The sequence below is a fragment of the Opisthorchis viverrini genome, assembly GCF_000715545.1.
Source record: "Opisthorchis viverrini unplaced genomic scaffold opera_v5_95, whole genome shotgun sequence".
Lineage (NCBI taxonomy): Eukaryota > Metazoa > Platyhelminthes > Trematoda > Opisthorchiida > Opisthorchiidae > Opisthorchis > Opisthorchis viverrini.
The window spans coordinates 1,411,260-1,437,150 of record NW_008751752.1 but is presented as its reverse complement, the minus strand read 5'-3'; the positions used below and the strand labels follow the sequence as shown (position 1 = coordinate 1,437,150).

Below are 25,891 nucleotides of genomic sequence, written 5' to 3'. Positions count from 1 at the left end.
ATCCCTCACAACTGCCAAGGGCGAGGGACGGTTATTTCCCCTAATTCAGCTGTCACTGTGGCCGTGAAAGCAGTATCGCGCTTGTTCGGTTTCCAGTCCGGCTTGTACTGACGTACACTCCTTCCGAATCTACTGGAACTATATTTGATCCATTGAACGCAATGCATGAACTTTAGAGGCGCACAAGTTAAAAGTACTTTCCCAAATCGTGTGAAGATGTAGACTTGACGACCCCTCATGTACGGATGGTACCAGGAGGCGCAAAATACTTTATTTTCGTTATATTCATTCCAGCTGTTTTTCCTGATAGTTGTAAGCTCGATATAAACAGATATAACGGAGAGTCACAGATACTATTTTACTAGAAAATGACCCCGCATGTAGAAGAAATGATTATCATCCGACGCTGCTTAAAGTGGGCGTTGACGATATCGTGCTGCATGAACAGCTTGTCATGATGTGGCCGGGGAACGCGGTGGAACCATTGAACAGCAATTACTCTCTACCTACCCGGTCTCTGTTCGGTGCATGCTCTGGTATTCTGATTCGCCCATCTGGGCGATTCGTGCAGCGGACCTTGGCTGAAGGAATGGTAAGCCTTGCCGAATTTTTTAAGGTGTTCTTCCCGGCTTTTTCTTCAATGAATTCCAAATAGACCAGTGTTTTAGGCTGTTTTTGTTCAAAGTGACTCCATACATACATGACGTTCTGTTTGGTCCCTGATCAAAGTTGAAGCACCAACTTTTGACTATCTAAACGGTTTTTTAAGCGACGGGAGTACGTGGTTTGGTTCAATATGCTTGTTTAGCTCCGAGCGAATAGACTGGTTCTCCTAATGCATCTCTAATACGGACTCGCTTCTTTCGCAGTTTCAAACGATGCCGAGTCAAATTCAACAGAGCTGCCCATCAAGATGTGATTCAACCCTATCAATAGCAGCGCGTTAACATCGGAATCCGTAGAGGAAATTCCACACCAAACGGGGTGGCACTTGTATTGGGCACAGTGGGTAACTGCATCAACCGCAGACAATTCATGCTCCGTCCAACCTAGTCTCGTTTCGGAAGAAGTTTCTGGCTTGTCAGTTGCCGTGCAGCATACTCATTCATCCGAAAATAACCCGAGCTTATCTGTGATCGACCGCAGACTAGATATCTTCTTCCTCCTATATCCTATTCCCTTGGTAAGCCTTCACTGACTTGCTTGCAAATCAAGCGCAAGCTGTCAAAGTCTCCAAAGTGATCAAACATTTCGCAAGTAATACCGGGCTTCAGCATAAAAAGATGAGAGTACGCTGCTACTCAAAGGGAATAGTGAAGCGAGGGCCATTTAGGGGTAACTGCTCATCATACGACAGCTTTTTAGTCGAATTGCAATTCAGTGCACTTAGATTTAGGAAGGGTTTGGATATTGTATCATATGTCCGTTTGCCTGCTTGTAACCCTCGTAAACCACCACAGCTTATCAGTCAAACAAGCTTTCTCGCACTCGTCAAACATTTTTTATGGGGAATAACTACTGTGGCACCCATAGCTCCTTCTGGGCGTTTGTTCCATAACCAGTCACGAAAAGAGGGGGCCTTTACCCTATTGTGGCGGTTTGTCTCTGCGACTGGAGGCGTCCTTGCGACACTTTCAGTTTCTCGCAGCAGGTTGGTCAGTGGTTACAGGTCTGACCAAAGCATTCTACTGGTCCACTAGGTTGGGTGTTGAAACATTTGTGACGACTTGTTCTTTGAAACTTGTAATGCACTGACATTTCCCGCCAAGCACCACTGATTAGTGGGCAGGCTTTCAAGAAAAAGGCTTTGATTGAGGATCCTAACCCTATCTAGGTGTGAGCGCTCTGAAAATATCCCCAGTCCACGTACAACCATGACATATATAACTAACAATGCACTCGTGCCACATCAGCCGGCTCGTCCCACTTGCTGCGTACAGCTGCGTACTACTGACTCCTTCCCTCTACCCATTTCACATATTTTTCTTCCCCTCCAGCCACCCCATTCATGAAGCTTTACATGTTGGCCCATCCGCTAGGACTGACGAACCCGTTAATCTTGCACGGTCTTGGCCGCAACATCTACGCGTAAGCTGATGCCGACTGTCTCGTGTATTTCGAAATAAATCTTCAAGCATGGATACCATATCTACCCGGTTGCTTTTAATTTTGTGTTCTGAAGCAAGAAGTAAAATAAGCCCTCTCTGGACTTGCTTGATGTTGGTGTATGTTGTGTATCAGGAGAAGAATTCATGATGCAGGCACAATGTCTGAGCTGAATGCGCCACCACGCTCCACTTGCTTCTCACCGTTTCTGGCTCGCCAGAGGCCGTCGTGGCAGGATGTGCAGGAGGAGGCATTGTTCTGAATCATCGAGCAGAAAGACTTCTTTGATTGAGTACCCGTGAACAGTCGCCTCTGTGAGGTTCATCTGGCGACGTGTGTGAAGCAGTCTCGCAAGCGTAAGGTTGACCACTTTCTATTTGTCCTGTTTTCTTTTGGTCCAAAAGACTGTAGCTCTGAAGCCGTTAAAGGCAATCTTTATGACTCCTTGCGTGCCCTGTTAAGGCGGGCAAGAAGTCAAAATATCGTTGTAGTTGCCGGAGAGCCGAACACATAAATGGGCAGACATATTGCACCTGGGACGCATTCGGGTAGTTGACTTGGCATGTACGAAAAGCGAGGATGACTACTTTAGCTAGTTACTGACAGCAGACGTTTATGCAGCACCAACTTTTGAAACAACCGAAGTCGTCTGGTTACATGTTATTCCCCAGTCACGGACCCAAACTGATCACATCACCATCAGTTACCGATGGCGAGAATCGATGAATGTCTGCTGCTCCTTCTGGAACCGGTATAGATTCTGACGATGCGCTCTTCCACTTCTATTGCCGTCTTCCACGGCCGTGTAGGGGCAAACAAATGGTTTGATCAAGACGGCCTGGAAGATCTCGAATTTCTGCAAATCTATCGAAATAGTCTTCTGGGCTCACTTCACCATCAGACGTTAGTTTGCACTGAAATGAGATCGCTACATCTTTGCATAGTGCCGACAGTTTTACCTGCTGCAAGCTCTTCTCAAGCAATGGATACCAGACAGAGCAGTGGCACTGACTGAATATTGGCGAACTGTTCCTGCCGGAACGTAACACAGCCCAAGGGTTACCAAGCGTCAAGTCATATTTAGCTTGCGCACCCACCCATGAAGCCTGACACACACGGAAGAGGCGCGGAAATGCAGGAATCTCCGGAGATCACCTCGTTATCCCGCACCGTCGGCTTCCTGAAGTTGGTGGGTGAGACCACCGAGGATGATTTGGCACGACCACCCCGTACAAAGCGTAACGCTTTGACCTCTGGGCCGAGAACGTTAACCACAATTCTCAGGCCACCTGCTGCTATTCACTCGTAGTATCAGTTTGTAGTATGGCCATTCAAGGTGAACTTGAATCCCCCGCGGCTTCCGAGAGTTGTGACTGCATGTGTTCTGTCAAGCACCACCGAAATTCTTGTCCAGATGATTTTTTTGCACGCATTTTTCAAACATGCTGTGAACTTCTCGGTCAGCGCCTGTCTGACCGTTTGCCTTCATCTTCTCAGACAACTGGGAGAATTGGTAATACTGTCCATTTTCAGAAGAGAACCGACTAGTGAGTGCAGTAGTCACAGCGGTCGGCATGACTTCAGCTGTACGGAGATTCTTGGTGTCACTTGTCCTTTGTAGCCTTATGCTTGACAGAGAAGCAAGTGGGATTCCGGCTCGGCAATTGCTTCGTTGACCACCTCTCCTCACTCCTTCGGTGTTGGAGCGACGTTAACCACGTGGAGGATCAACAATTTTAGTCCAGTGCTGTCCACCTTTGGTGTGGACTCGCCTAAATAACTGCAACAAGACGGGAGGCGAACTGTTCAGATGTGAGCGATGTGAACACGAATCGTTCCTCTATACGGACAACATGGAGATAATAGGATGGTCGCGCAATGGTTCAACTGTTTAGCGAGACGTTCTTATTGCAGTGGAGGAGTCTAAGTCCTGAGATCCTCCATTAAACATCCTCAAGTGTACACATATTCTCATGCGCTGACGAGAACGAGCAGAGGCTCAGTTTGATAATGCGAGAAAAAAGGAAACCCCGACATCTAAGGTTTATTGCCGATCGGAAATTCAAACCATTTCGCTGTTCGGCTGCTGTTCAGAAATCTCAAAATGCTTTATCACACGGAGAGATCGATTGCTAGCTGCCGTGTTGGCGTTCGGATACTTTTATACCGTGCTCCCGCTCACCCTCACCTGAAATATAGCGTCCGCACATGGGCTTCATATATGAAGGACGCTACGCAATTAGAGACAATGAAGAGGATGACAATCGGATGTCGTTGGGATGAGGAGAGTGGCTTAGTATAGGGAAGCAATATGGCTCATTGGTTAGAGCGCGAACTTACTGACCGAAAGGCCCTTGGTTGGAATCCGGTTTCTGCATTTTGACTGCTTATGTCTAGAGTTGGACAATCTGGCAGTATCTCAACCCTCATGCTTTTTTCAAACGACATGGTAGCTAGGCACCAGATGATGATAGTGACATGTTTTATAATATATAGTATGATATTGTAATACGTTTTGAATAAAAATAGGCCATCGGGTTTACTGTTGTTCGAACTGCGCTAACTTTTCGACTGCACTAACTTTCTGACCTAACTGTGATTGCCGTACCTTGTTTCATGTGGATTGGCGGAATACCAGTGACTGAACCGGTAGTCCCCAACAGGACACGATATTGTCCCTCTGAAAGCTTCCTTGAACTTTGGGAGACAGTATCACCACAGTGGGTCGTGTGCAGTTTGATAGGGTGGCAAAACCCTGAGGATCTTGATTTGTAAAATGCGTTATGTCGTTCTTAACATTTTTTCTGAAAACGTTCATAGTATTGGAGATTTCGGAGGTTCATGGAGAAAATATTGAACAAATCCGGGGCACCATCAATACTAACTCATGTACCGAATCAAATTCAGTGGAGGAAACTTGGCTTCTCGTATCAAGTTACCTTTTATCGTGTTAGTCATAACAGCAAGATTTGTAGCAAACACTGATGCTTTTCTGCCGTTTATTACAAGTAAGGTGATCTGGACACGTGGTCAGCACGTGACGCGGCAACCGTAATTGCATGTCTTTGTAGTTTTAAATAAACTAGCTGACTTATTGAAAAACAAAACGGTGATATATTTGGGGTCGCTGCTCCGAGGTGTTTGCGCAACCAGACCATACATATCATATCGCGTATGAAGCGCTCAAGACGAGCCACAGTCTAAACGAAAAAAGGTTTTTCCTGTTGTGGAGGTAGTCTGACGAGCTATCAGCAAATAAACAAGCAAGAGCACACAAGTTAAGGTAAACTGGAGGCTGACCAATAAAGTAATAATGCACCTGATCCATGGACCACATTCTTAGGAAACGTTCAAATGTCACTTTGGATTTGTTTATGGTTTCGGGATTAATCGAAAATCATTGCCATTACCCTTATATAGCTTAACAACTCAGACTGCCCCAGTTCTTTCAACCTATTCAGGGCCAATGAAATATCCAGATTATACACCCACGCGTAGTTAGCCACCTGGCAGTTCATTTAAGCTTTTTGTTTCCGAATTGAGTGTTTTGTGTTCTGCTGCGGTCCCGGCTGTTTATACTAGTTACATTTGCGTTCTTGAGATTTATCCCAGCAGATTATGATCAAAACTGGATTCGCCAACTCTTTGAAGAAAACGAGAGCGGTTCCCCTTTGTTTTGCTTCGCATTCAAGTTCTCTGGCGACCTAAAGGCTTTCTGTGTTTACTTTGTGGAGCTTTCCAATATATACAATTACTTGGAGATTCTGGTTATTATTAGAAGCCAAACAATGTGAAGCATCACAGCTTTTCCGTACTCCCTACCGAAGGCTCAGGGCAATTAATCTTAAGACACACAAGTAACTCCGATCGATGGACCAAGTGTTTAGAGTGCGAATTTACTGACCGGAAGGTTCGTGGTGCGAACCCGACCTCTGCCTCTCGACTTCCACGTGTAGGCTCGGGCAACCTGGCAGTATACTAGCCCTCGTGCAACCTTAAGGTGGCATGGCAGTTAGGCACCGAAAGGGTGATACAGCTGAACGATTTTGATTTTTTTCATGAATACTGGATCTAGTGTAGTCGAACTTCTTCATCCCTTTCTGGTTAACAGCATCGAATCAAGTCAGAGTTTGCTAAATTGACTGGCGATCTGGTTCACATGGTATCGCGTGAAGTCCACCTTTTTCACCATCCTAGTGAAGTTGAGGTATAAGTAGTGAATGTATTCCCATTTCTCGAAAGTTCTCCCTCTTTTAACACAAGCGTTGAAAATAAGGTTGCAGCGCACCTATCAATACCAAGGTTAGGATCACTGAGGGTAAAAAATAATAAAAATCGTTCAGCTGTAGCACTGTTTCGTTGCCTAGCTGCCATGCCACACGAAGGAGGCACGAGGGCTGGGATACTGCCAGGTCGCCCAAGCCTAGACAGGGGAAGTCGAGTGGCAGAGGTCGGGTTTGAACCACGGACCTTCGGTCAGTAAATTTGTGGTCTAACCACTTGGTCCATCTCGCCCCCAAGTTATCGTGTCAGCGTGATATGCACAATGGTAGTATTATTGTGAAAACTGCACTATTTGGGACGCCGATATTGTCAACACGGTATCATCAGTTTCTGCAAGGGATTGTTTGTGAACACCGATGTGGTTTACCGAGGCATCTCGACTAATCCTGTCTAGATTTTCGAAAACTGACAGTAACTCAGCCCTAGTGCTTCTTTCTGTTGGGATGGCAGCTAGGCGCCGAAAAAGTGGTATAGCTGAACGACATCTTTTTCAATCCCATTTTCTACGTCGGTGACCATTCAGAGTTTATTCTTTCAAAGTGAAATATGGTGAAACGAAAAGCAAGCCGTGCAAAAAAGTTCATCTTACTCACTGTGCGTTCCTCTCCCTTACTCAGGTATCTTTCTGGCTTCTGAGAGCCGAGGCAACTCTGACGTGTTCCAGGGACATCCGAGTGCTGAACAATTATTCTATTAAGATAGACCAATGGATGGAACCTCATCCATGGGCAGGTGGGCCTTGGATCTCCGGAGGGTCGACGTCACATGATCAGGAGTCCACGCATCCAATTATCTACAACGCTGTGGTGAGTTTCTCGGAGGGTTCTCGACCCAACTTGCACACACAAGTGCGGAACGCTCTCTTCTTGCTGTGCAGAAAGTTTGACATCGGAAGTTGGAACTAAGTTGCCATGCCAATTAAGTGTCTGAGCTAGTCCAACTAACGGTGACCGGAACTGTAACACTATACCCTTGATGCGTAGTTTAAAGCAGATAAGTTCAAGTTAGTTCAATGGTTAAGGCTCGAACTTATCAATCGGAAGGTCCGTGAATCGAATCCAACCCATATATATCAACTGTTCCTGCTTTTTTCGGGTGGCGTGACAACTAGGCACCGAAAGGATGTTTCAGCTGAACGATTGTCATCGTTATCTGATAATCAAGAGGTATGGGCAAAATTTAGCATTTATCACATCATACTACTAGGGGCATCCAAATTTGTTTCTCGTCCGTTTTGGGGCTCGGACTTGACTTTCCAATGTGTAGTGAAACGAGGATAAAACAAGTGGAATTCACTGGCCGGTGCAATTTAAACAAATATGTCCTCGGGAAGGAAACAAATTCGGGATTAGGTCAAGAACATATCTTTCATCAGTCTGTTCTGAAGGGTTGAGCTGTAATGTGTCGGTGGAATTCTCTTCCTTTTGAGGTATCTGACCTGATGTGTCCACCCTCTGCAAACGATTAGCCGGATTTGAAAGTGAGCCACGTCTAAAGTTATCCATATGTACCAGTCAGTGAATCATATGCCGGCTTTCTTGAGCGAATCACGCGACAACTGCCAAAGTCGCGCAGGTGGGTTCTTATTGCTGATCCTTTTTGAGATCAATTTCTGCTTAATTTGATTCTAAATGTGATTCTCTTGCCGGTACGTGGTTATCTGCTCCGTTTTCGTTAAAGCTCCATTTTCACCGTTCCTATCAACGGGCAACAATCTTAGTCGATAAAGCAGTCAAGATTGCTCTGTCGTCCAGGAACACCTGTCGACTGACTGCTATTTATCGGTTGTACCTTTCTTGGTTTACTTCATAGCAAATGAGCAACTTTTACTCGCATCAAGCGGCGTTTTAAGTGCCAAATGGCCTTACAGGTAACAAGTGAACGTTCTATTTCAAATGGAGTAAATTTTGCTGGAATCTGACGTTAGTTGGGCGAATACTGCCCGTTTTCGGCGTGGACTTGAATACTTCCAGACAGGTATGTTTATAGACAAATCTACAGAACTACGACGAGGTCAAGGGGGTATATTCGGCTAAAGGTCTTTCTAGAGTGGTGGGCTGCCAACTGCAGTGGACAGTGTTCCCTGCAGTGAGCCGCGATATCTACGCACACATGTCCCATCTGATCTAATTTTCTAGAATGCGGTGCGGCACCGGAAAGGATGCCTATTAGTTGCAGACGGTTTTTGATCAAAAGAATGCTTGTTTTTCTGACTATTTTTTACACCGCATTTGACCCAGCTTATGTACGCTTGTGCCTCTCATTGCCTGCTTAGAATACCACATCTCTCAGCAGCATGTTCAGTCTGAATTCGTTGTCTGTTTCGAACAGAAACTCGCCTTATTTTCTTCGGCGTTTCTTCTCACGCAAAAGCTGCAGTAATTCTCGGTCTGAAACTGAATTTCCCTCGCCGCCTTAGCCTGCCTTGTAACTAATTTTCTAAAGACTACTCGTAAATAGGAGTAGTATAAATGTTTAATTTTATCCATTTACATTGAATTCGCATATAGCCTGATAAATCTCTGCAACTGAACTGCTCCGATGGCAAGCAAGTGGTTGCGGCGCATATTTCCGGTTATGTTCGTCGAGTCAAAGTCACCTGGAACCTCAGAGGTGCGCTGGTCGCATCACATTCCCCCTCTGAATCAGTGGAAAATGGCAGCACGGCAGAAGACCTGCAGGGGCCACAACAACCACCGGAGCTTCTTTCCCCGGAACTCAACGTTCGAATTCGAATCACTTCCAGGATGTTGTTCCATGGAAACTTTTCATCAGAAAGAAGTAGGTTTAAGAAGATTTAACTCACGATATTTGAATTTTCCTGAGGGAATGGGGTATTTCGTTTCTCTCTTTCTTTGATCTTGAAACCACCAAACCAACTAGCATACGATTTCGGGTTTCCCCTTGATATCCCTTACATCAGTATTTGTAAATTTCAAGTCAATAATGCTTTTCTGTTGTATACACCAGACCGGCTGCGTTGTTTTTCTTCGAAACGTCAAATACATTAGCATTGTCCTTGAGATGTCCACATTTCAGCTATTTCGTTCGCTCACGAGTGTAAAACGCCCTATACGTATAAGTTGAAGACTGAACCACAGTGTTCGAATATCGAACGTGTTACACATGTTTATAACAAAAGGTCGAGTGGCATCAGCGAGAGCGTAGGTTGGTGGCCCAGCTACATACTTTATCAGCTAACATAGCGTTGGCTGTTGCGCTCTGATCAACGTCACACCAAAAAACTACCGGTTTCTGGTCTGGGATACGTAAACGTATTGAACGATCTATGGTCACTAGCTACGTCTGGTCGATAGTGAGCCACCAGTGTAACGGTGATACTGCTGATGGGGGCATGCGAGTAGTATGTTTTCTCGTAAATTCGCTTCGCGTCTCTTGAAAAGTGGGATCTATTACGGAATGTGTGGAGTCGCATTTGCTTGCATTTGAGCAACAGTCAATGAATATCCAGGAGACTCCAGTAAGACGCGTTCAAGGAGAAAATGGATATTTTACTTTTGTAAACAAGATGCAAATGAGAGTTTTGCTTCCCTGTCCACTAGTCTGTAACTGCTCAGTTGGCATTTTCTAATAAATAGCTCCGCAGCGAAGGTTTTCTTCTTTTCACCAGTACAATTCATCCATACATAGAACCAACTACTCTTGTACCATGGGTCTAAATTTTTTTCGCATCATACTACGGGTTGTTTGTTGCGGCTCGTGTTTATCCAGCTGCATACATAGAACCAACTACTTTTGTACCATGGGTTTAAGTTTTTTTCCGCATCATACTACGGGTTGTTTGTTGCGGCTCGTGTTTTTCCAGCTGCATAGTTTGGCATCAATTAAGCGTCTCCTGTATCAATCGATGCTGTGATTGTTGATTGAAACCCAAAGCCGTCCAATATGTGCTAGCTTATTCATACTTCCTGCATCTCTTTGTACTTCATGAAGTCAACTCCAGTGCTTCTCATCGATTTTGAGCATCCGCGCGAACTTTGGAGTTATAGCCACTGAATAAACTAGGTAAACACTGTGACCGCGAGATCGATATTTTGTGCCCGATCTACTACTACGGACGCGTGAAGCACAGCAAAATGAAAGAGGACGTTCGGTTAAAGAAAGTCCAGTGATTAGAATGGTGGAAACCATACAATCACGTAGGTAACTTTCCCTCCTGATCTTTATGGATTGCGCCAGTTGGTCGTATTTGGTCGCGGTGACTGCTGCAAAACAGCACGTCCTGTTATCTCATCTTGATTGTTGCATGAGGAAAGGTCTCAAGCTGAGACATGGTAATTGTTTACAGACCTTAGAAACGGCAGCACACTGTATATCAAAGCTTTGGTCGGCCACAGTATCTTGGTCGTTTTGAGTTACGGTGCTGTCACAGAGGAAGAATAGACCAAGAGTTTTCATTCTGGGGAGAACAATTCAACTTACCGTCAAGTAAAAATTTATTGAAAAAACTATAACTCCAGATGACGATATCATAGTATATGGTGATACAAAGGCCATCTGTACCTAAAGAGCTCTTTTGTCTTTCAAAGCCTTGTTACCATGGTGAACGATAGAGAGTTGCCTGACACACAAACGACACGGCTCCACAAAGTTCACCCAAAATAGTTCATAGACCGAACCCGTCAGTAACATGGTTGCGGAGTTCGGCAAATAAGTTTGCTTGTTTGATTTCACCTCAGAAGGGGCTTCGGTCTAGCAAAGTTTGAGTGGACTAACGTGCAGCACCCACAGGCTTTAAATTACACTTGCACTTACTCACCTGCGTATCAACCTGATTTTGACGGGAGGCTCATCTGGAATCCAGATGAATGTCTCTTGCTGAAGAGTTCGCAGCAACCTTATAAGTTGTGTATTACTTCTTTACACTTAGATTCTTTCATGTAAGAACGACCTACCACACCGGATGGCACAACACATCCCGACGGACCTATGCATCCAATCATAGTGTTTCTATGTATGAATCTACCCATACATAGTGAAATCGGTCCTATCGAACCTTCGTGGATATTCCAGCTGAAATCGGTTCCCTTTTTTGAGGTCCCATGGCCGTCAGTCAGAAGCCCAATACCCGTGTATTGTCGCACTCGAGGAGCCTGTTGATACTGCTTGTTGCAGTACTGGTTGTCAGTCAGACCTAATCTGAGAGACACCCTCTAGACTTTTAAGTAGTCTACAGGAAACGTCCTGTATCTAGTCACCCATGATCTAATGCATTTTTCATTTTTCTCTGTTTAGGTGAATATGATATTTTACAGCCGAAAAGCCGCCTCGTGAACAAGACTGTCTGAAACCCGAGCAATCGGGTATTTATTTAATACCTGACTCACGGATTTCGCACTTTTCTAATGAGGAACTGGCTCTTTTGAGACCTTGACTACGCGAGGGGGCCACTTTCTGGTGGAAATTCAGAGTAACCAAGTATACCAATCCTAAGTGTGAGGGTGCCTCTGTCAGGATGGAGTTTATATAGGGGCTTCTTTGTTTCCGTGCCATTTGGATGAGTTGATCACACCACCGTCAACCGTCCACAAACCCAACAAAACATCTTCACCACATGTTTAGAGCTTGAAGCAGACCATTTATTAAGCTGCAGTTTTACGACTCGAGAGTTTGTCACTCGACTTCTTTTGCTCTAGGCGACTTCCAAACTCCGACAGATTGGCAAACATTACAGCTTTGGCGCTCCACGTAGCCATATATTATCGCAATTAAAAACGAAAGTAAGTCGTATATTACGACCAAAAAGCAAACTTGTACGGACGTAACACGCTACTCATAAGGTTACTGGAAACTCCCTCGCAGTCCGTGGCTGATTTCGCCTTTCTTGATACTCATCACTTGGATATCCCGCGAAAACCAACTTGGTATGCGGGTGAGCGTACTTCACTAACTTCGTGCAATTTGGGTTCAGGTGAAACATAAGGTTGAGAGAAACTCGGGGACTGCACCTGCTTGATGAGCTCCATCTTAATTTGGCACACAAATTGGGACATTTCCTTCCTGACGAGATCAGTATCTGTCCTTCGAAAAGCGCAGCATGTATCTGAGGTCAAAATATCATTTGTGGTTGACCCCGATGGTTGGCTGGATAGGATCTTGACGACCCGAGGTCGAAGCCTTCAAGTTGGCTACTTGTCCCGGTTCCGATAACCTGCACATACGTTCGACCAGTAAGGACTTGCGTAGCTAGGTCAACCGAAGAGAAAATCCATTACGCCGTTTCATTTCTATCACCTTGGAGCAGGGTACAATTAGAATGAAATTGAGAGTGAAAAACGACCTGTGGAGTTGCTTTGCAATGTATTACTCCTTCCAAAGGGACCATGTCTCATGTCTAATGCAAACGCACGATTTGGGTGAAACAAAACTATCGTTTTCCCAAGATTTAGCATCTCTGAATTTCTACCATCATCATTTTTGGGAGGTTTTTCCAATTGTCCAGCCATGACGATGCGTAGCTGTCTTAACGTCAGAAACTAGCAACACGGTGGCTACCAATTTGGTCAGACTTAGACACGAAATGCCATTGTGTAGTTGAACTACTCGTTCAACAACTGTTGAATGTCGGGTATCACATAATTCAACTTCAGTTAGTGTGTGTGTGTGTGTGATCAGATACCAGATGTGAAAAGGAACGAAAAACCATCGGACAACCCTTCTAAAGTGGCCACACCAAATAGTTTCTTTTTAATTAATGAAAAAACTGCGGTCAGGTCTGAAGAAGCTCAGCAACATGATACTTTCCGTCCCTGTACACACTCACCACGTAAGCTTAGAGGGAACGATTCTCGCTTTCTCAACCTGACGCATGCGGCTGGCATCCGAACGTTACTAGCTATTCGCCCACCGCAGTCCTTCAAGGAAGGACTGCTCTAATCCTAGCCACAGTTCATTCTGCTGGTTGTCGCCTCACAGCTTGCGTGACAGACCAGCTCGGCCTAACAAACCACGTGGCTTACTCACACAGACTAACAGAATGCTCAAACGAAGTTCGAGAGGAATCATCAAATGAACCGAACCAGAAGAACTAGACCCTAGGCTGAACCCAAACACACGTAGGTTTCCCCACCGACCCAACACTTGTTCAACCACTCTAACACACCAAAATCCCTCGACCGACACCCAACAGAGAGTTAGCTTGACTTAGCTGATTGGTTTTCCTTCCGCCTTAAATCTCGATCAACCTCGGAACCTAGTCACTTGGCCTGACGAAGCTTTTGTGTCAAAAGCGAAACGTTGCCCAGCAATAAATCTACCGATTGTCACCAAACTTTTTCGAGAACACGTGGCTAAGAATTTTGATGAGGTGTTTATGTTCGATCAGTTGATGTTTTTGCATGGCATCTCCTAACAAGGAGGGATCTAAACCTCTTTTTATCTTCCTTACATGGAAACCGAAAAACAAACTAATGCTTTCTCTCTCCCTCTTTTACAGAACGAGTTCTTTGTGAGTTTTTCTCCGGATTTTGGTGCGATTCGTTGACTCCGTCCGGTACGTCTCCAAGCGCTGTGCGTCAAGCTGCCCGTTCAGACAGGTCCGCAGTAGACCAAGACGCATGTGTTCCGGCCACAATGCGATGTGATAGTTTGCCGGATTGCAACCCCCATCAAACGTCGGTGTCGGCCGACGAAATCAACTGTGAGGCTTTCACTGGAAATTACTCGTTCAATCGTTCTGATCGCCTGGGTATGTAGTCAATGTTTTTCCAGCTCCCGTCCTCTCTGCTACCCGCGTTCCAGATGGCTTTAGATGATCACTGTTCAGTTAGGCTCTCATCAGTGTGTTAAAATTTCCATACTCTTACTTGACCTGGCAGTCGATCTCAAACGTTTCAATCGAGATGAGGCAGTGAAACCCCATTCGCTCCCCACTACAATCTCAAATAAACGGGAATAATTTGGCCTTTTTGGGGGACTGGTTGTATTTTGGAAGGTTGTCGGTCGCTGCAAAGGCAGTTGTTGGATAAGGGGTTGCTGAGTTGGAATCCTAGGGGATTCTAGCCATGGGAACGATAGTTGCAATGGACAGGTCTTATTACAACTTTCAAACCAAAGTTTATCACGTAACGACGGATCGGATTGGTCAGCTAACTGGACCAAAATGTGACCTTTCGTGTTTCTGAACGCATAACGAAGACCAATCGATTCACGAGTAAATCCCACATAAGCATGTACTATTCCCCTTCACCACCGAAATTCATGTGTTCTGAGGTTTACTGAGCTCGATTCAATAAATCGGTTACATTTAAAACACTGGGTCACTTTTCTAATAACCGTTTAGCTGTAACACCTTTCCGTTGCCTAGCTTCCATGCTATCCGAAGTAAGCATGATGGCTGAGATACTGCCAGATTGCTCAAGCTTAGACAGGAGCAGTTGAGATGCCGGGGTTGGGTTCGAACCATCGGCTTTCCAGTCAGTAAGTTCGTGTTTTGACCATTTCGAGCTCGGGTCATTTGTATCCATTTTAGTAATACAGTAGGAAGTCAAAGGCTGTGGGATGCTGACATTTCACGTTTGTCCCCTCATTCGCAACCATAAGTAGGACGCGTTCAGCTGTAACACCCTTTCGGTGCCTAATTGCGATGACAATGAAAGGAGGCACGGGGGCTACCTGGTTGCCCAAGCGTAGACAGGAGCAGAGGTTGTTTTAGAACCACTAACCTTCCGGTCCTATAAGTGGGACTAGATAGTAATAAGACATTAAAATGGAACCAATCGTATGGTGGGCCGATCAGGTATGGTTCTCAGGTCAGAGACAAGCTGATAGCTTGTGTTACGTCCTCTTGTGAGCTGGAACGGTAGTGATTAACAAACGTGGCCTCACTGAAAAGTAAACATTTTTAGTTGACATAACGAAGTAAAATTCTAATCGCTGCACTGGGGCGACTTCCAATGAGTAGAATGTGTTTGGCGATCGATGAGGCAGTTCCTACAGGCCTACAGGTCATCGGTCGATTCGTTAGTCACTTGATGCAAATTACGAGGCAGATGTTCTGATACGCGCTGGCATAAGCTGCTGTCTGTTCTGCCAATACATATTTTACTGTAACTGCATATGAATCGGTACACAAGGTGTGAAGGAGAGAGATTGAGTACAGTATGCGGCGCCCATTGACTTGTTTCTTCGTTGATGGGGGCACGGTGACTTGGGTGGTTGGGTACATCCGACCGATTACAGCCCGTAATTTGTACGCTATGGCTGCGGTTGGGTAGCCGCTCTTGAACTGCAGTCCGACAAGATCCATCTCCTTCAGGCTGCCGCTTAGACCGTGGTCTGCTGTGGGCGCTGCTAAATTTCCCTAATAGACGGACCCGTAATCATGTGATGAACTTTGTTTTGAAAGTAGTTTTCAATCCAGTTTTTTTTATCAATTGCTAACAAGACAATATGAACTACCAACCTCCGCATTCTCATCGCACTATTCAAAGTTCTAAAGGGAATCCTCCGTTTGATGAGAAATGTATGATAGGCCTCGGTTTATGAGTAGTATGATGTGTCAGGTTCGCCATAAAATGGATTCTTTTCACCCGTCAAGGATGACCAAACACGTGCTGTTGGAATTATTGCATGGATCTGTGATGACACAAGCAGTATGCTTTCGTACACAAGACACAGCGGTACTTTTCGTAACGCGTGCAATCACTTCGGCGCTGTGAGGATACATGATTTCCAAACTACGCAAATCTACATAATTCCAAGTACACAGCGAACGTATAGAGGTCATCGGGACAAATTGATTGTTGGACCATGACACATGTTTTTTTCCATCTTTCGGTTGTTGATCACCTATTGCATCGTCGGTGTATTCACATGTTTACCACACGAAATCATACGCAAAGAGAGTGAGGTACAATCGTTCCTGTCCCCACTCACGACAGAGGGAGGTGTTGGGATTATTGACCTAATTCCATTGCAAGCCAGTTTCCTGTTGGGCAACAACAGCCGGTCTGTCGTTTCATAAAAAGCTGGTGCGAATTGAAATGTGGGGGTGATTTTCATCCCTTATTATAACTGATACTGATAAGTTGGCTTGCCTTCTCAGCTTGTGTGCGTGTGTGCACACTGTCTGTCTTGCGTGTGCACGTGATTCTTGGTATTTGCGTTGGCGCGCCTGTGACTCACCGGAATGTCTGCTAGCGAGGAATCGTGCAGGGCAAGCGACACAGTGCGTAAGACCACAAAGATTATTGCCGTGTTGGCAAACAAGTACTCACCACTTCCTGCTCAGCACACCTTAGGAAGCGTTCCAACGTCACTGTGCACATGCCTATCCCTATCTACGTTACGTCAGCATCCTAACGTCTATTTTAAACCTAATGTAAGCTTCAAAATGCCGCAGAGAAGACAGTGGTGACCCGCCACAGAGGTCACTGACACAAGTTCATTTTTTTTAATCTCGGAGAATCACCAGAGAAATCGCTGCCTAGCAGGATGTCTCGAAACACAAATTATTCCGTGGACCAACTATCTGCGTGAGTTGCACATTTTGAGAGAAAACGACAGTAAAAGTGTGTTACCATATCCACTACCGTTAATCATACTGATCTTTGCTCCAAGTCTCATGACAACGTTGGACAACGTGCAAACTATCGCGTACAAATACAAGAATATTTCTGCCTCCTTTGTAGCTACGATCTTTCCAGGTAGGGTGGGTTCGTGTCCCTAGGGGACTGCCATCCTTTCAAGGAACCCTCAAAGTAGCTCTGACCATTCTCATAGGTTCACAGAAGAACAATTTTATCCGCTCTTTAACCGAAATCACTATCCGATCAGTGTTTCGTTCACCGAGCTACGCAGTTTGGTTACAGACGATTCCTCACAATCGAGGTGGCAGTATCAGTGCATCGTTTTGAAGCGGAACACGACGGTGCATCAATGTTTGTGTGGAAACCACCTCGATTCCACTGGGTCCGCAACAGTCCAAATTCCTCGAAAACCCGTTTTCAAGAACAAAGCCTCCCCCCACCGGGCAACTAGCTTTGAACAATAAAGAAAAGAACGTCAATGACTAGGGTTGTTCAGTTGGCGATCAGACTGAACGGTACTTTTTGGACATGTGGTAACGTGGATCGCAGCTCTTTACAGCTCAAATGACAATACACTGTATGAGCAAGTACTGGCATACACATCACTTGGTGCGTACAGCTGATACGAAGTTGAACATCTATTGTATAATTTTGTCTTATTCGGAGTGCTCTAATGCGTATAAATGTGGTCGCTCAACGTTTCTGAAGTTGGTGGATTCGTCAACCGGTCGCTGGAAGCGCTAGTGGTTAAACCAATGTTTAATATAGACGATCATATGTTTCTCCTAGTCTAGTCCTGAACTGGGTCGTTCGACGTGCTTGACAATTTTGTTTCAAGGTTGGACCAACCGGGGGTAGAGAGCCAAATGGCCCGAGTGTTTAGAGTGCGGATCTACTGACCGGAAGGTCCGTGGTTCGAACCCGACCTCTGCCCCTTGACTTCCCTTGACTAGGCTTAGGCAATCTGGCAGTATCCCAGCCCCCGTGCTTCCTTCGGGTGGCATGGCAGCTAGGCGCAGGAAGGGTGTTACAGCTGAACGATATTCTATATTTTTTTGAACCGGAGGTAGTGGACAAACTGATGCAATCAACTGTCCCAACAGTCAGTCATCAATGGAGTTCACCCGATCGACTGGACGTATCTGAACCCAAAACTTCGACCACAACTACACGCTGATGAGACGACTGAGGTGGATCACGAAACGTCTGCAGACAAAAAAAAACGTCGCAGAGAAAAAGGCAACCATCAAATAATGTATTTTTGATGACGCATGTATGGACCAAGGCCATGTTTAATGTCTGAATCTCGGTGTCTTAAGCGAGATGACTACTCACCGGTTGACTGGCACGTACTGTAACGAAGTGAATAGACCCCACTGAGGTATACTGGGGAGTGTATATGTGACACTCAGGGCCTCTCTTACTAGGTGGAGCTAGAGGTCCAGATTAAACCGTCTCATGGTCCTGTAGATTGGGGGTTGAAAAAATTGTGGCGACCTGCATCTCAAAAACGTAGACCTGGAAGTTCTGGAAGTCCTCTGCCAACAGTATTACGGTCAAGCTTTTGGACCAAATGCCTTGGAAGGGGATCCTGGTCATCCTTCTGTCTAGGTATGAGCGCCCTAGCAGAATCCCAACCCACGCTAATGCTAGATTTCTTCCCTATCCACTTTTGTTCTTTAGTTCAGCAAAAGGCTTTCAAATAAATTACGGTTTTACGGCAGCGACACACCGGTGTTGAACACTTATGTTGTGTTGTCGATGGGGCCGATGATGATTATGACGGTGACTGGTACTTAGTTGGTTAGCTGCGCTGATGGTAACATAACCTAGCTAGGGTGATCACCAGGCCAGGATTCACAGATATTTCGGCAGTTGGAGTCGTGGTGTTCAAGGTCTACAATGTGATTGGGACACTGAGATTTCTTTTTAAAAAAATGTCAAATGTTATATCAGGATGCACAGAGGAACAGGAGTGTAGAACCTCAGAAATGCTGGTGACCATAGCGAATTTTCTTTCACAAACCGCAGGATTTTCAACTTTGCACTGTCGCTAGAAGTTGAATTTTGCGAGGGAAAGGTCGCGAACACATCTGTCACTGAAGAGGCGGATCCGGTGTTGTGGTTCTATGGCAACAGCACTAGTCGTCAACTTAAATAAATGCACGAAACTGGTTATGGCTACTGATTGATGATTGACAGGAGATTCAGCGATTGAGGAGTTAGCTAGTTAATGAGCTGGAGCTGATGCAAGGTGTCGTGTGGGCAGAGGGGACTGGATTTGTGGGAATGGAGTGACTTCAGGCCACTGATACCGATGTGAGCATAGAAAGAGGCGGTCTAGACGGAGGCCATGTCCAACCTGTAAACGTACTGTATTATCGAAGCGACGTTAGGAAAGAAGACATATCAAACAGGGACGGAAGCTAATCTCAATACTTTTAAATAATCGTTCTGTTTTGAAAGAATACCCCCCGGTCATTTGATCTCATCATCGCACGATCTTAGAGACCAGTTAGAGAGCACAACATCAAAAGACCGACGACCGATGGGGAGGCTAACCTGCTAATTTAAACATGAATGGAAGAAGGGGTTTCATTTCGAAAAGACCAATGATTGTTCTTCCTTCTTTCACCCAAAAGGCAGAATCACCGCATCGTGGGACTTCCCTAATTAGAGTCAAAGAGTGAAGCTCACTAGCTGATCTTTCGCTACCATCCAGGTTCGGACAACCTTGCCTGCTCTTGCTTTCCACGTAGCTTGCATGAAGTCACGGCAGATCGATTTAATCGTCTTGTAAAACTGATAATCGCTTGATCTCATTGCTGGGTCGGCTCAAGTGGTTGGAGCGCGAACTTACTTACTAACCGGTCCGTGGTTCAAACCCGACCTCTGTCTCTCGACTTCCCCTGTCTAGACTGGCAGTATCCCAGCCCTCGTGCCTCCTTCGTGTGGCACACCTAAAAGCTGTAGCCAGCTTCTGAGGCGCTCCCCAACACAACACATTTCACCCCTTAGTGGAACTCTCCTGGCCGATATAATGGAGTCAGCCACATTTTTTAGGTTTGTACGGGTAGATCGAATGAAGCAACGGAAATTATATGCAATTCATGTGAACCATTCAGGCTCTTTCATTCCGAGTCCTGACAAACGTTGGTCAGTCATTTCATAGAGAAAGAAACAAGAGCTCTCCATCTCAATGCTATTCTTGGCAGACTCCTTAGGATAGTAACATCTTTTGCGTAATGTATCTCCGTCCGGCTATGGTTTTCCCACGACGGAAGTAAAATAGACAATGGGGGTCGTCGATGGAATTCAGTGCTTTATATAGAAAGATATCCGCTGCACACAACGCTATTTTTTTCGTGTTAAATGGTGAACTTATTTCTTCCCGACTTAATCAGTCTTATTTCGCTTCATTCAATATTTTGCTTCTTTCTACAGCCAATTCCACTGTGTTGGAACGGTGGACCTCTCGACTACCATGGCTCGGTGAGTTTCTCTTTCTTCCTAGTTCGTTGTTGACTCCGCGGCTTCCTTCCTTTTGGTGGTTTAAAATCTCTGCGCAGTCTAGAGTGACAGCTGCCATCGCTGACGTCAGGAACCGTCCAGTGTCCTTGGTTGTCAACAGACTGGCAACAACCCCAAAAACAGATAAGTACAAAAGCTACCCTTCACTTCAACTGCTTTCCAGGCTGATCGGCAGGTGTGCGATCTTGTGGTCAATACCCAAAAACAAGTATCACTTGTCCTAGTCCCCAGATTCCCGCTGAGCCAATATCATGTGAATACAGCCAGTTTTAGCTGTGCCATTCAAAACCCACTCATGTGATACAGTTTCGGTGAACCAGCCCTGTGAGATGGTGCTACTTAGGCTTGCCAGTTTCACTGATCACACTTCGTTCTATTGTGTATTCGATATCTCAGAAAACCCTTCAGGCAATGGACAATCCAGAGACTGCTTTCTTCTTTTCCCAGGAGCTCCTAGTTCTTCATCAGATGCTACCTGAAGCTTTCGGGTACTACCAATACGCATCCTCCCTTGAATGGTTTTGTAATCAGATGGAGGCCTGCTACCTCAGAAATGGTAGCAGTCTCATTTTTAGTTGAGAACTGTTATCTTTCAGTCATTGGTATGGTTTTTTATGCAAAGTGATTTTGTACTCTATTCTCAGCCTCAACTTATCTTAGGTCAGACGTTTCTACCTTGGATTCTACTATTGTCTCATGGAGACGACTAATCTTCAGGTCGTGGATGCTGGTCTTCGTTGGCTTGCATCTCGCAAAGCTCTGTTAGGACTCGAGCCCGCGAACTTTCGGTGGATAGTTGAACCCCGATTATGACTGACTGACCACTAATATCTGGATAGCGCCATCCATCCTTCAGTCAAACGATTCACGTCACTTTACTTGGTTCCTTGAGTGAGGAGTTTCAGGGTGAACCTATGTGACTTATCGAGCGTTTTTCTTTCGGAGTGGATTTATCGGTTAATCTTGTTGCGAACGAGACATAAAAAGCTGTTGTGTATGTGCGTGGACTGTCGTCCTTACGGTGGAGCTTTTCCGTATTCTACGTCTGAGGTCTTAGTTGTTTTCGTATTCGTTTTCTATCGTCTCTTTCCACTTTAATGTAGTTCTCGCCCCGGTGCCCTTGGTACTCATATGTGCTCTGGTACGGATATGCTCTCAGAAGCGACAACTTGACCTAACCGAAGTTGCTGATTTTAGCCGCTTCCAACCAAACGGGACCGGTGATCATCAAGAACGGTCTCACAGCCTGCCTGTGAATCGGCCGATTCGAGGAAAGCTTGCCGACGGACAGCGACTTCTTCGACGCAAGCGACGTGGCCTCCAGCTTGATGCATTTGAGTCCGGCAATACTTTAGCAAGTGTTGCTGAGGTGGATGAGATTGATGTCGATTCACATAGTCGAACATCCAGCATACTTCTGAAAGAGAAGGGTGAAGAATCGTTCAATTCGATGCTGTCCAACGGTTCTCCACGATCAAATGGTGGACTTGGAGCCGTGGATTATCACGTGGAAGTAACTGCACCTACAAGCGAGATTCGGTCTACACTACCATTCCTTCATCACTCCATCCATTCCCTACCAATTGATCGCAATCGCCCCAATCGTCGGGCCAACAAATGTGCGGATAAAACTCGCAGATATCTGTGTTGGTCAGCTATCCTTGATCCCGTTTCAAGCTCCTCTTCTTCCCAGTCAGCACGCGAGGGTTCGTCTGGTTCCGTATGCAGCCACTGTGGATCGGTCAGTGGTCAACCACTCGGTCGTAGCCGGAGTTGTGATGATATTCTGATGGAGGACAAACAGACTTACATGGAGGATGGCGGTGGCATGGAACTCCAACCTCTTGTCTCACTGGTCGGCGAAAAATCTGGAGATGAAGGACGCAGAAGGCAGGACGCAAATAGTTTGGAAACCACAAACTTTGATGTGAGTTCCTGCCGAGGTGTGCATTTCTCTGAAACATATAACACAATGACAAGCCTTTCTCTGGTTACTTTTGATTTTGATTGATTAATTGATTCTCCGGTTACTATTAAGAACAACTTACCGGAAATGAGCCAACCTTCTAATAGTGAATTCTTCCGCGAGCGAAATGCATCCTATCTATCGGCTACCCTCCTATTGAATCTCACTCTGCTTGGATCAGATTGATTCCCATACCTCTAATCCACCCGGAAAAAATACCCTATCGTCTACCTGTACTCTTCTATCTTCCAGAATACTGGTTGTGCAACTCTCGAGGACCGTGGTGAAGTCGACGAGTATTGTTTCCATCATGAACGGCACAGAGGTGGCCTTCACCACGACGCACTCCACGATCTCACCGAAACGTCGAACTCCGGCGAAACCGTTATTTCCAATCTCCCGTGCGCACGCATGGTGACAGTGGTTGCCACCGTGCCTGGTCCGATGGAACCTGCGAACTACCCAAGCCCGACAACTAGCGATGATGCGTCATCCAACGAAACTCGAGAAATCCGTTCACCATCACAGGATCAACCGCCCTCGTCTCCAGTCGGCACTTCCAATTCCATTTTGCGCCAAAACAAGAGTGACTAGAAGACGGAACGATCTGTTTTGTTATGCACTGTGCATTTTTGCACGATTGTCAACCTAATAGGGATCATCACATAAGCAGTAAGTTTGACTCGGTTTCTTTTTCAACCTGAGCTTGCCAAAAACGTGTTTTCTCCACCTGTCGTCTGGTGGCCCTTCTTGATTGAACGTCTCATTGCACGGATACTTGGTCGCGATCCGTGTGTGTCCCCCGGCAGTGTGACCAACTTGCTTTTTCTGTTTCCCGTCTGTCCTAGAAATGATCAGCTAATTCGGTAAGGTAGACATTGTTTCAGTCACTGTATTCGCCGTTTCACACAAGACCAGACAACCACGTGTTTGCATACTTTCTCCAACTGTTTAGTTTACCCTCATTTTGCAACTGACGTACCCCGTTTCAATACCAATAAGACTGAAAGCAGGTGAGCAGTCGTAAGTTAGCTGGTCGGATGATAAAAGTTCAAGCTCACGGTTGACGCCTTATCTGACTGTGTTCGAAGCTAGGTCGGCCTTACAGTGGTGGCAGGGGACTGACAATACCCAGCGGTCTGTAATAACCGAACCTAAGTGGTCAGTGCCTCGGCCTCTGTGCTTGTTGCTTCGTCCGGCTACAACTCAGAATGTGCCTTCGTACCTGTATGCCTGCCTGACCTAATTCAAAGGGTGTCTGCCTCGTGCTCGGGTTCCAGTTTCACCGTGAATTTTGCCTCGACCTCGAAATAACCTGATATTCAAAGAGGGAAGTCACTCACTAGGAGGTAGGCGGTTCGTGTTGATCTTGGTTTAGCAATTGTTCTCTTCCAAGCAAGACAAAATGTATCCGAGCCCTCGTGCATCTTTCGGGTTTAACGATAGTCATGCACCGAAAGTGTATCACAGCTGACCGAACATTTCTTGCTTCATTTTCTATTAGCACGCCGGTTTTTATTGTTCTTTGAAAATCACCACAGTCGCTTCTTCCTTCCTGTGGTGAGTCGGTTAAAGTTCTTTCTCGCGAAGAAACGCACCATTTGAAGACGCCATTTCCACTGTGCCGTACTTTCCTGCAAAACTCCTTCTCAAGTTGATTCCCCCCCCCCCCCCCCAAAATGTATCCGAGCCCTCGTGCATCTTTCGGGTTTAACGATAGTCATGCACCGAAAGTGTATCACAGCTGACCGAACATTTCTTGCTTCATTTTCTATTAGCACGCCGGTTTTTATTGTTCTTTGAAAATCACCACAGTCGCTTCTTCCTTCCTGTGGTGAGTCGGTTAAAGTTCTTTCTCGCGAAGAAACGCACCATTTGAAGACGCCATTTCCACTGTGCCGTACTTTCCTGCAAAACTCCTTCTCAAGTTGATTCCTTCCCCCGGTTGAGGAGACGTCACACTAAAATAAGGAAACGAAGTAGATTGACTGTTAATTTGCACATTTTACCGAATTTTTAGGCAGTGATACGTTTAACCGAGTTTGAGATGAACTATTAATTCAGTTTCTTTTCATTTCAGCCCACTGAAATTGTCATCGCTCGACACCACTCTTCCTATCCTATTCCACTTAAACAACACAATTTTTATTCAAGGAAACCTAGCCGATGCAGGCGCTCCCACTCCTGACTATGTGGCGTTTTCGATGCTGTGAAGATTATGCTGTGTCGCGTTGTCTTTATTTATCTCAGTTACTCTGATTTTATTTTTTCGTTCATTCCGTTTTTTTTCGTTGCTTTTTTCATCGCTTTCTTCCTGCCTGTATTTTCGCCACTGCTTACCCGATTCATCAACCATGACACAACTGGGCGACATGATATCATACAAGCTCAGCCTGTACATATTGTTCACTGTTGCCCTAATCCCCGTTGTATTTTGTTTTTTGGAAGCGTTCCGATGGTTCGGAACTATGAGACCAAGCATGTATTCAGATGAAGTAAGAAGTTTCCGCTTATACATCATATCAGCATACGTCCGCTTGATTTTCTACTTGTGTGCATTCCGGCAGGCATATTGTTTGTGTGCACTCGTGAATTACAAAACAACCCTGTTTAGTACAGAAGTTGTCTAGCAAGCGAGAGGTCTCCGGTTCGATTCCTGTACGAGAGGGTCCGCTCTCTGTTCGTACAATACATGTCTCCTATTCAAGGTGTTCAAAGTGCCGTCGTCTCTTCCACATCAATTAAAGCCGATGTGGTTCGGGTGTGTGGAGGATAAAGGCATATGATCCGGTGTGGAAGTTACCTGATGGCTGGACGAACGCGGCTGGCTTGCGTAAACTTTTCATCCATTAGGTTGAGGCATTGAAGAATTGTGTGGGGCGTCGTCTGTGGTGGCTCATCAGTCGGCCACTTGTCCAGCAAACGGGAGTTCACGGGTTCGAGTCCCGGTCAAGGGCGCTTTTCCGTCCGTATTATGTCTATCGGTATTTCCTATTGGGGGAAACTAGCCGATAGCTGTTTGTCACGGAGCGTTAGCAGAGAGACTCAACGTAGGGAGGCGTCAGACTATCGTCTCACATTTTTCAAATATCTCATGATTCCGAAAGGATCACAGACAAACATGCACGATCATTCCATGTTGCAAACAGACGGTCGACCGAAGTTTGATTATTGTTGCGAATAGCCCAGAACTGGTTAATGACGTCTTTACTTCGCCTTCCGGCGGAAAGTAGTCGTAACTTTTTCATGAAGGAAGCTACTCACAAGGTTGCTGAAAACTTTTCGACAACTTTGTGAGTAGTTTCCTTTATGAAAATATACTGCGATATCTCGAATATCGTGCCAACTGAATCGTGAGACGGCATGTGTGCCGCACATTCAGTTGTAGAATATCATACACGAGAGATTCAGTTGAGTCTTTCGTAGAAACCAAATTGATTTGCAAATGAGTGTA

The 25,891-nt window shown here is 45.6% G+C and overlaps 1 protein-coding gene across 1 annotated transcript; it reads left to right on the top strand.

The window, feature by feature from the left end:
* Positions 1-224: 224 nt before the first annotated feature.
* Positions 225-24,946, top strand: T265_05235 (hypothetical protein; the record flags this gene model as incomplete). Its single annotated transcript, XM_009170190.1, has 8 exons — positions 225-312; positions 351-592; positions 7,008-7,196; positions 8,901-9,171; positions 13,847-14,098; positions 21,575-22,398; positions 22,690-23,109; positions 24,518-24,946. The coding sequence occupies 7 exons, from the start codon at positions 246-248 to the stop codon at positions 23,029-23,031; spliced, it is 2,187 nt and encodes a 728-aa protein (XP_009168454.1).
* Between the last annotated feature and the right edge of the window lie 945 nt (positions 24,947-25,891).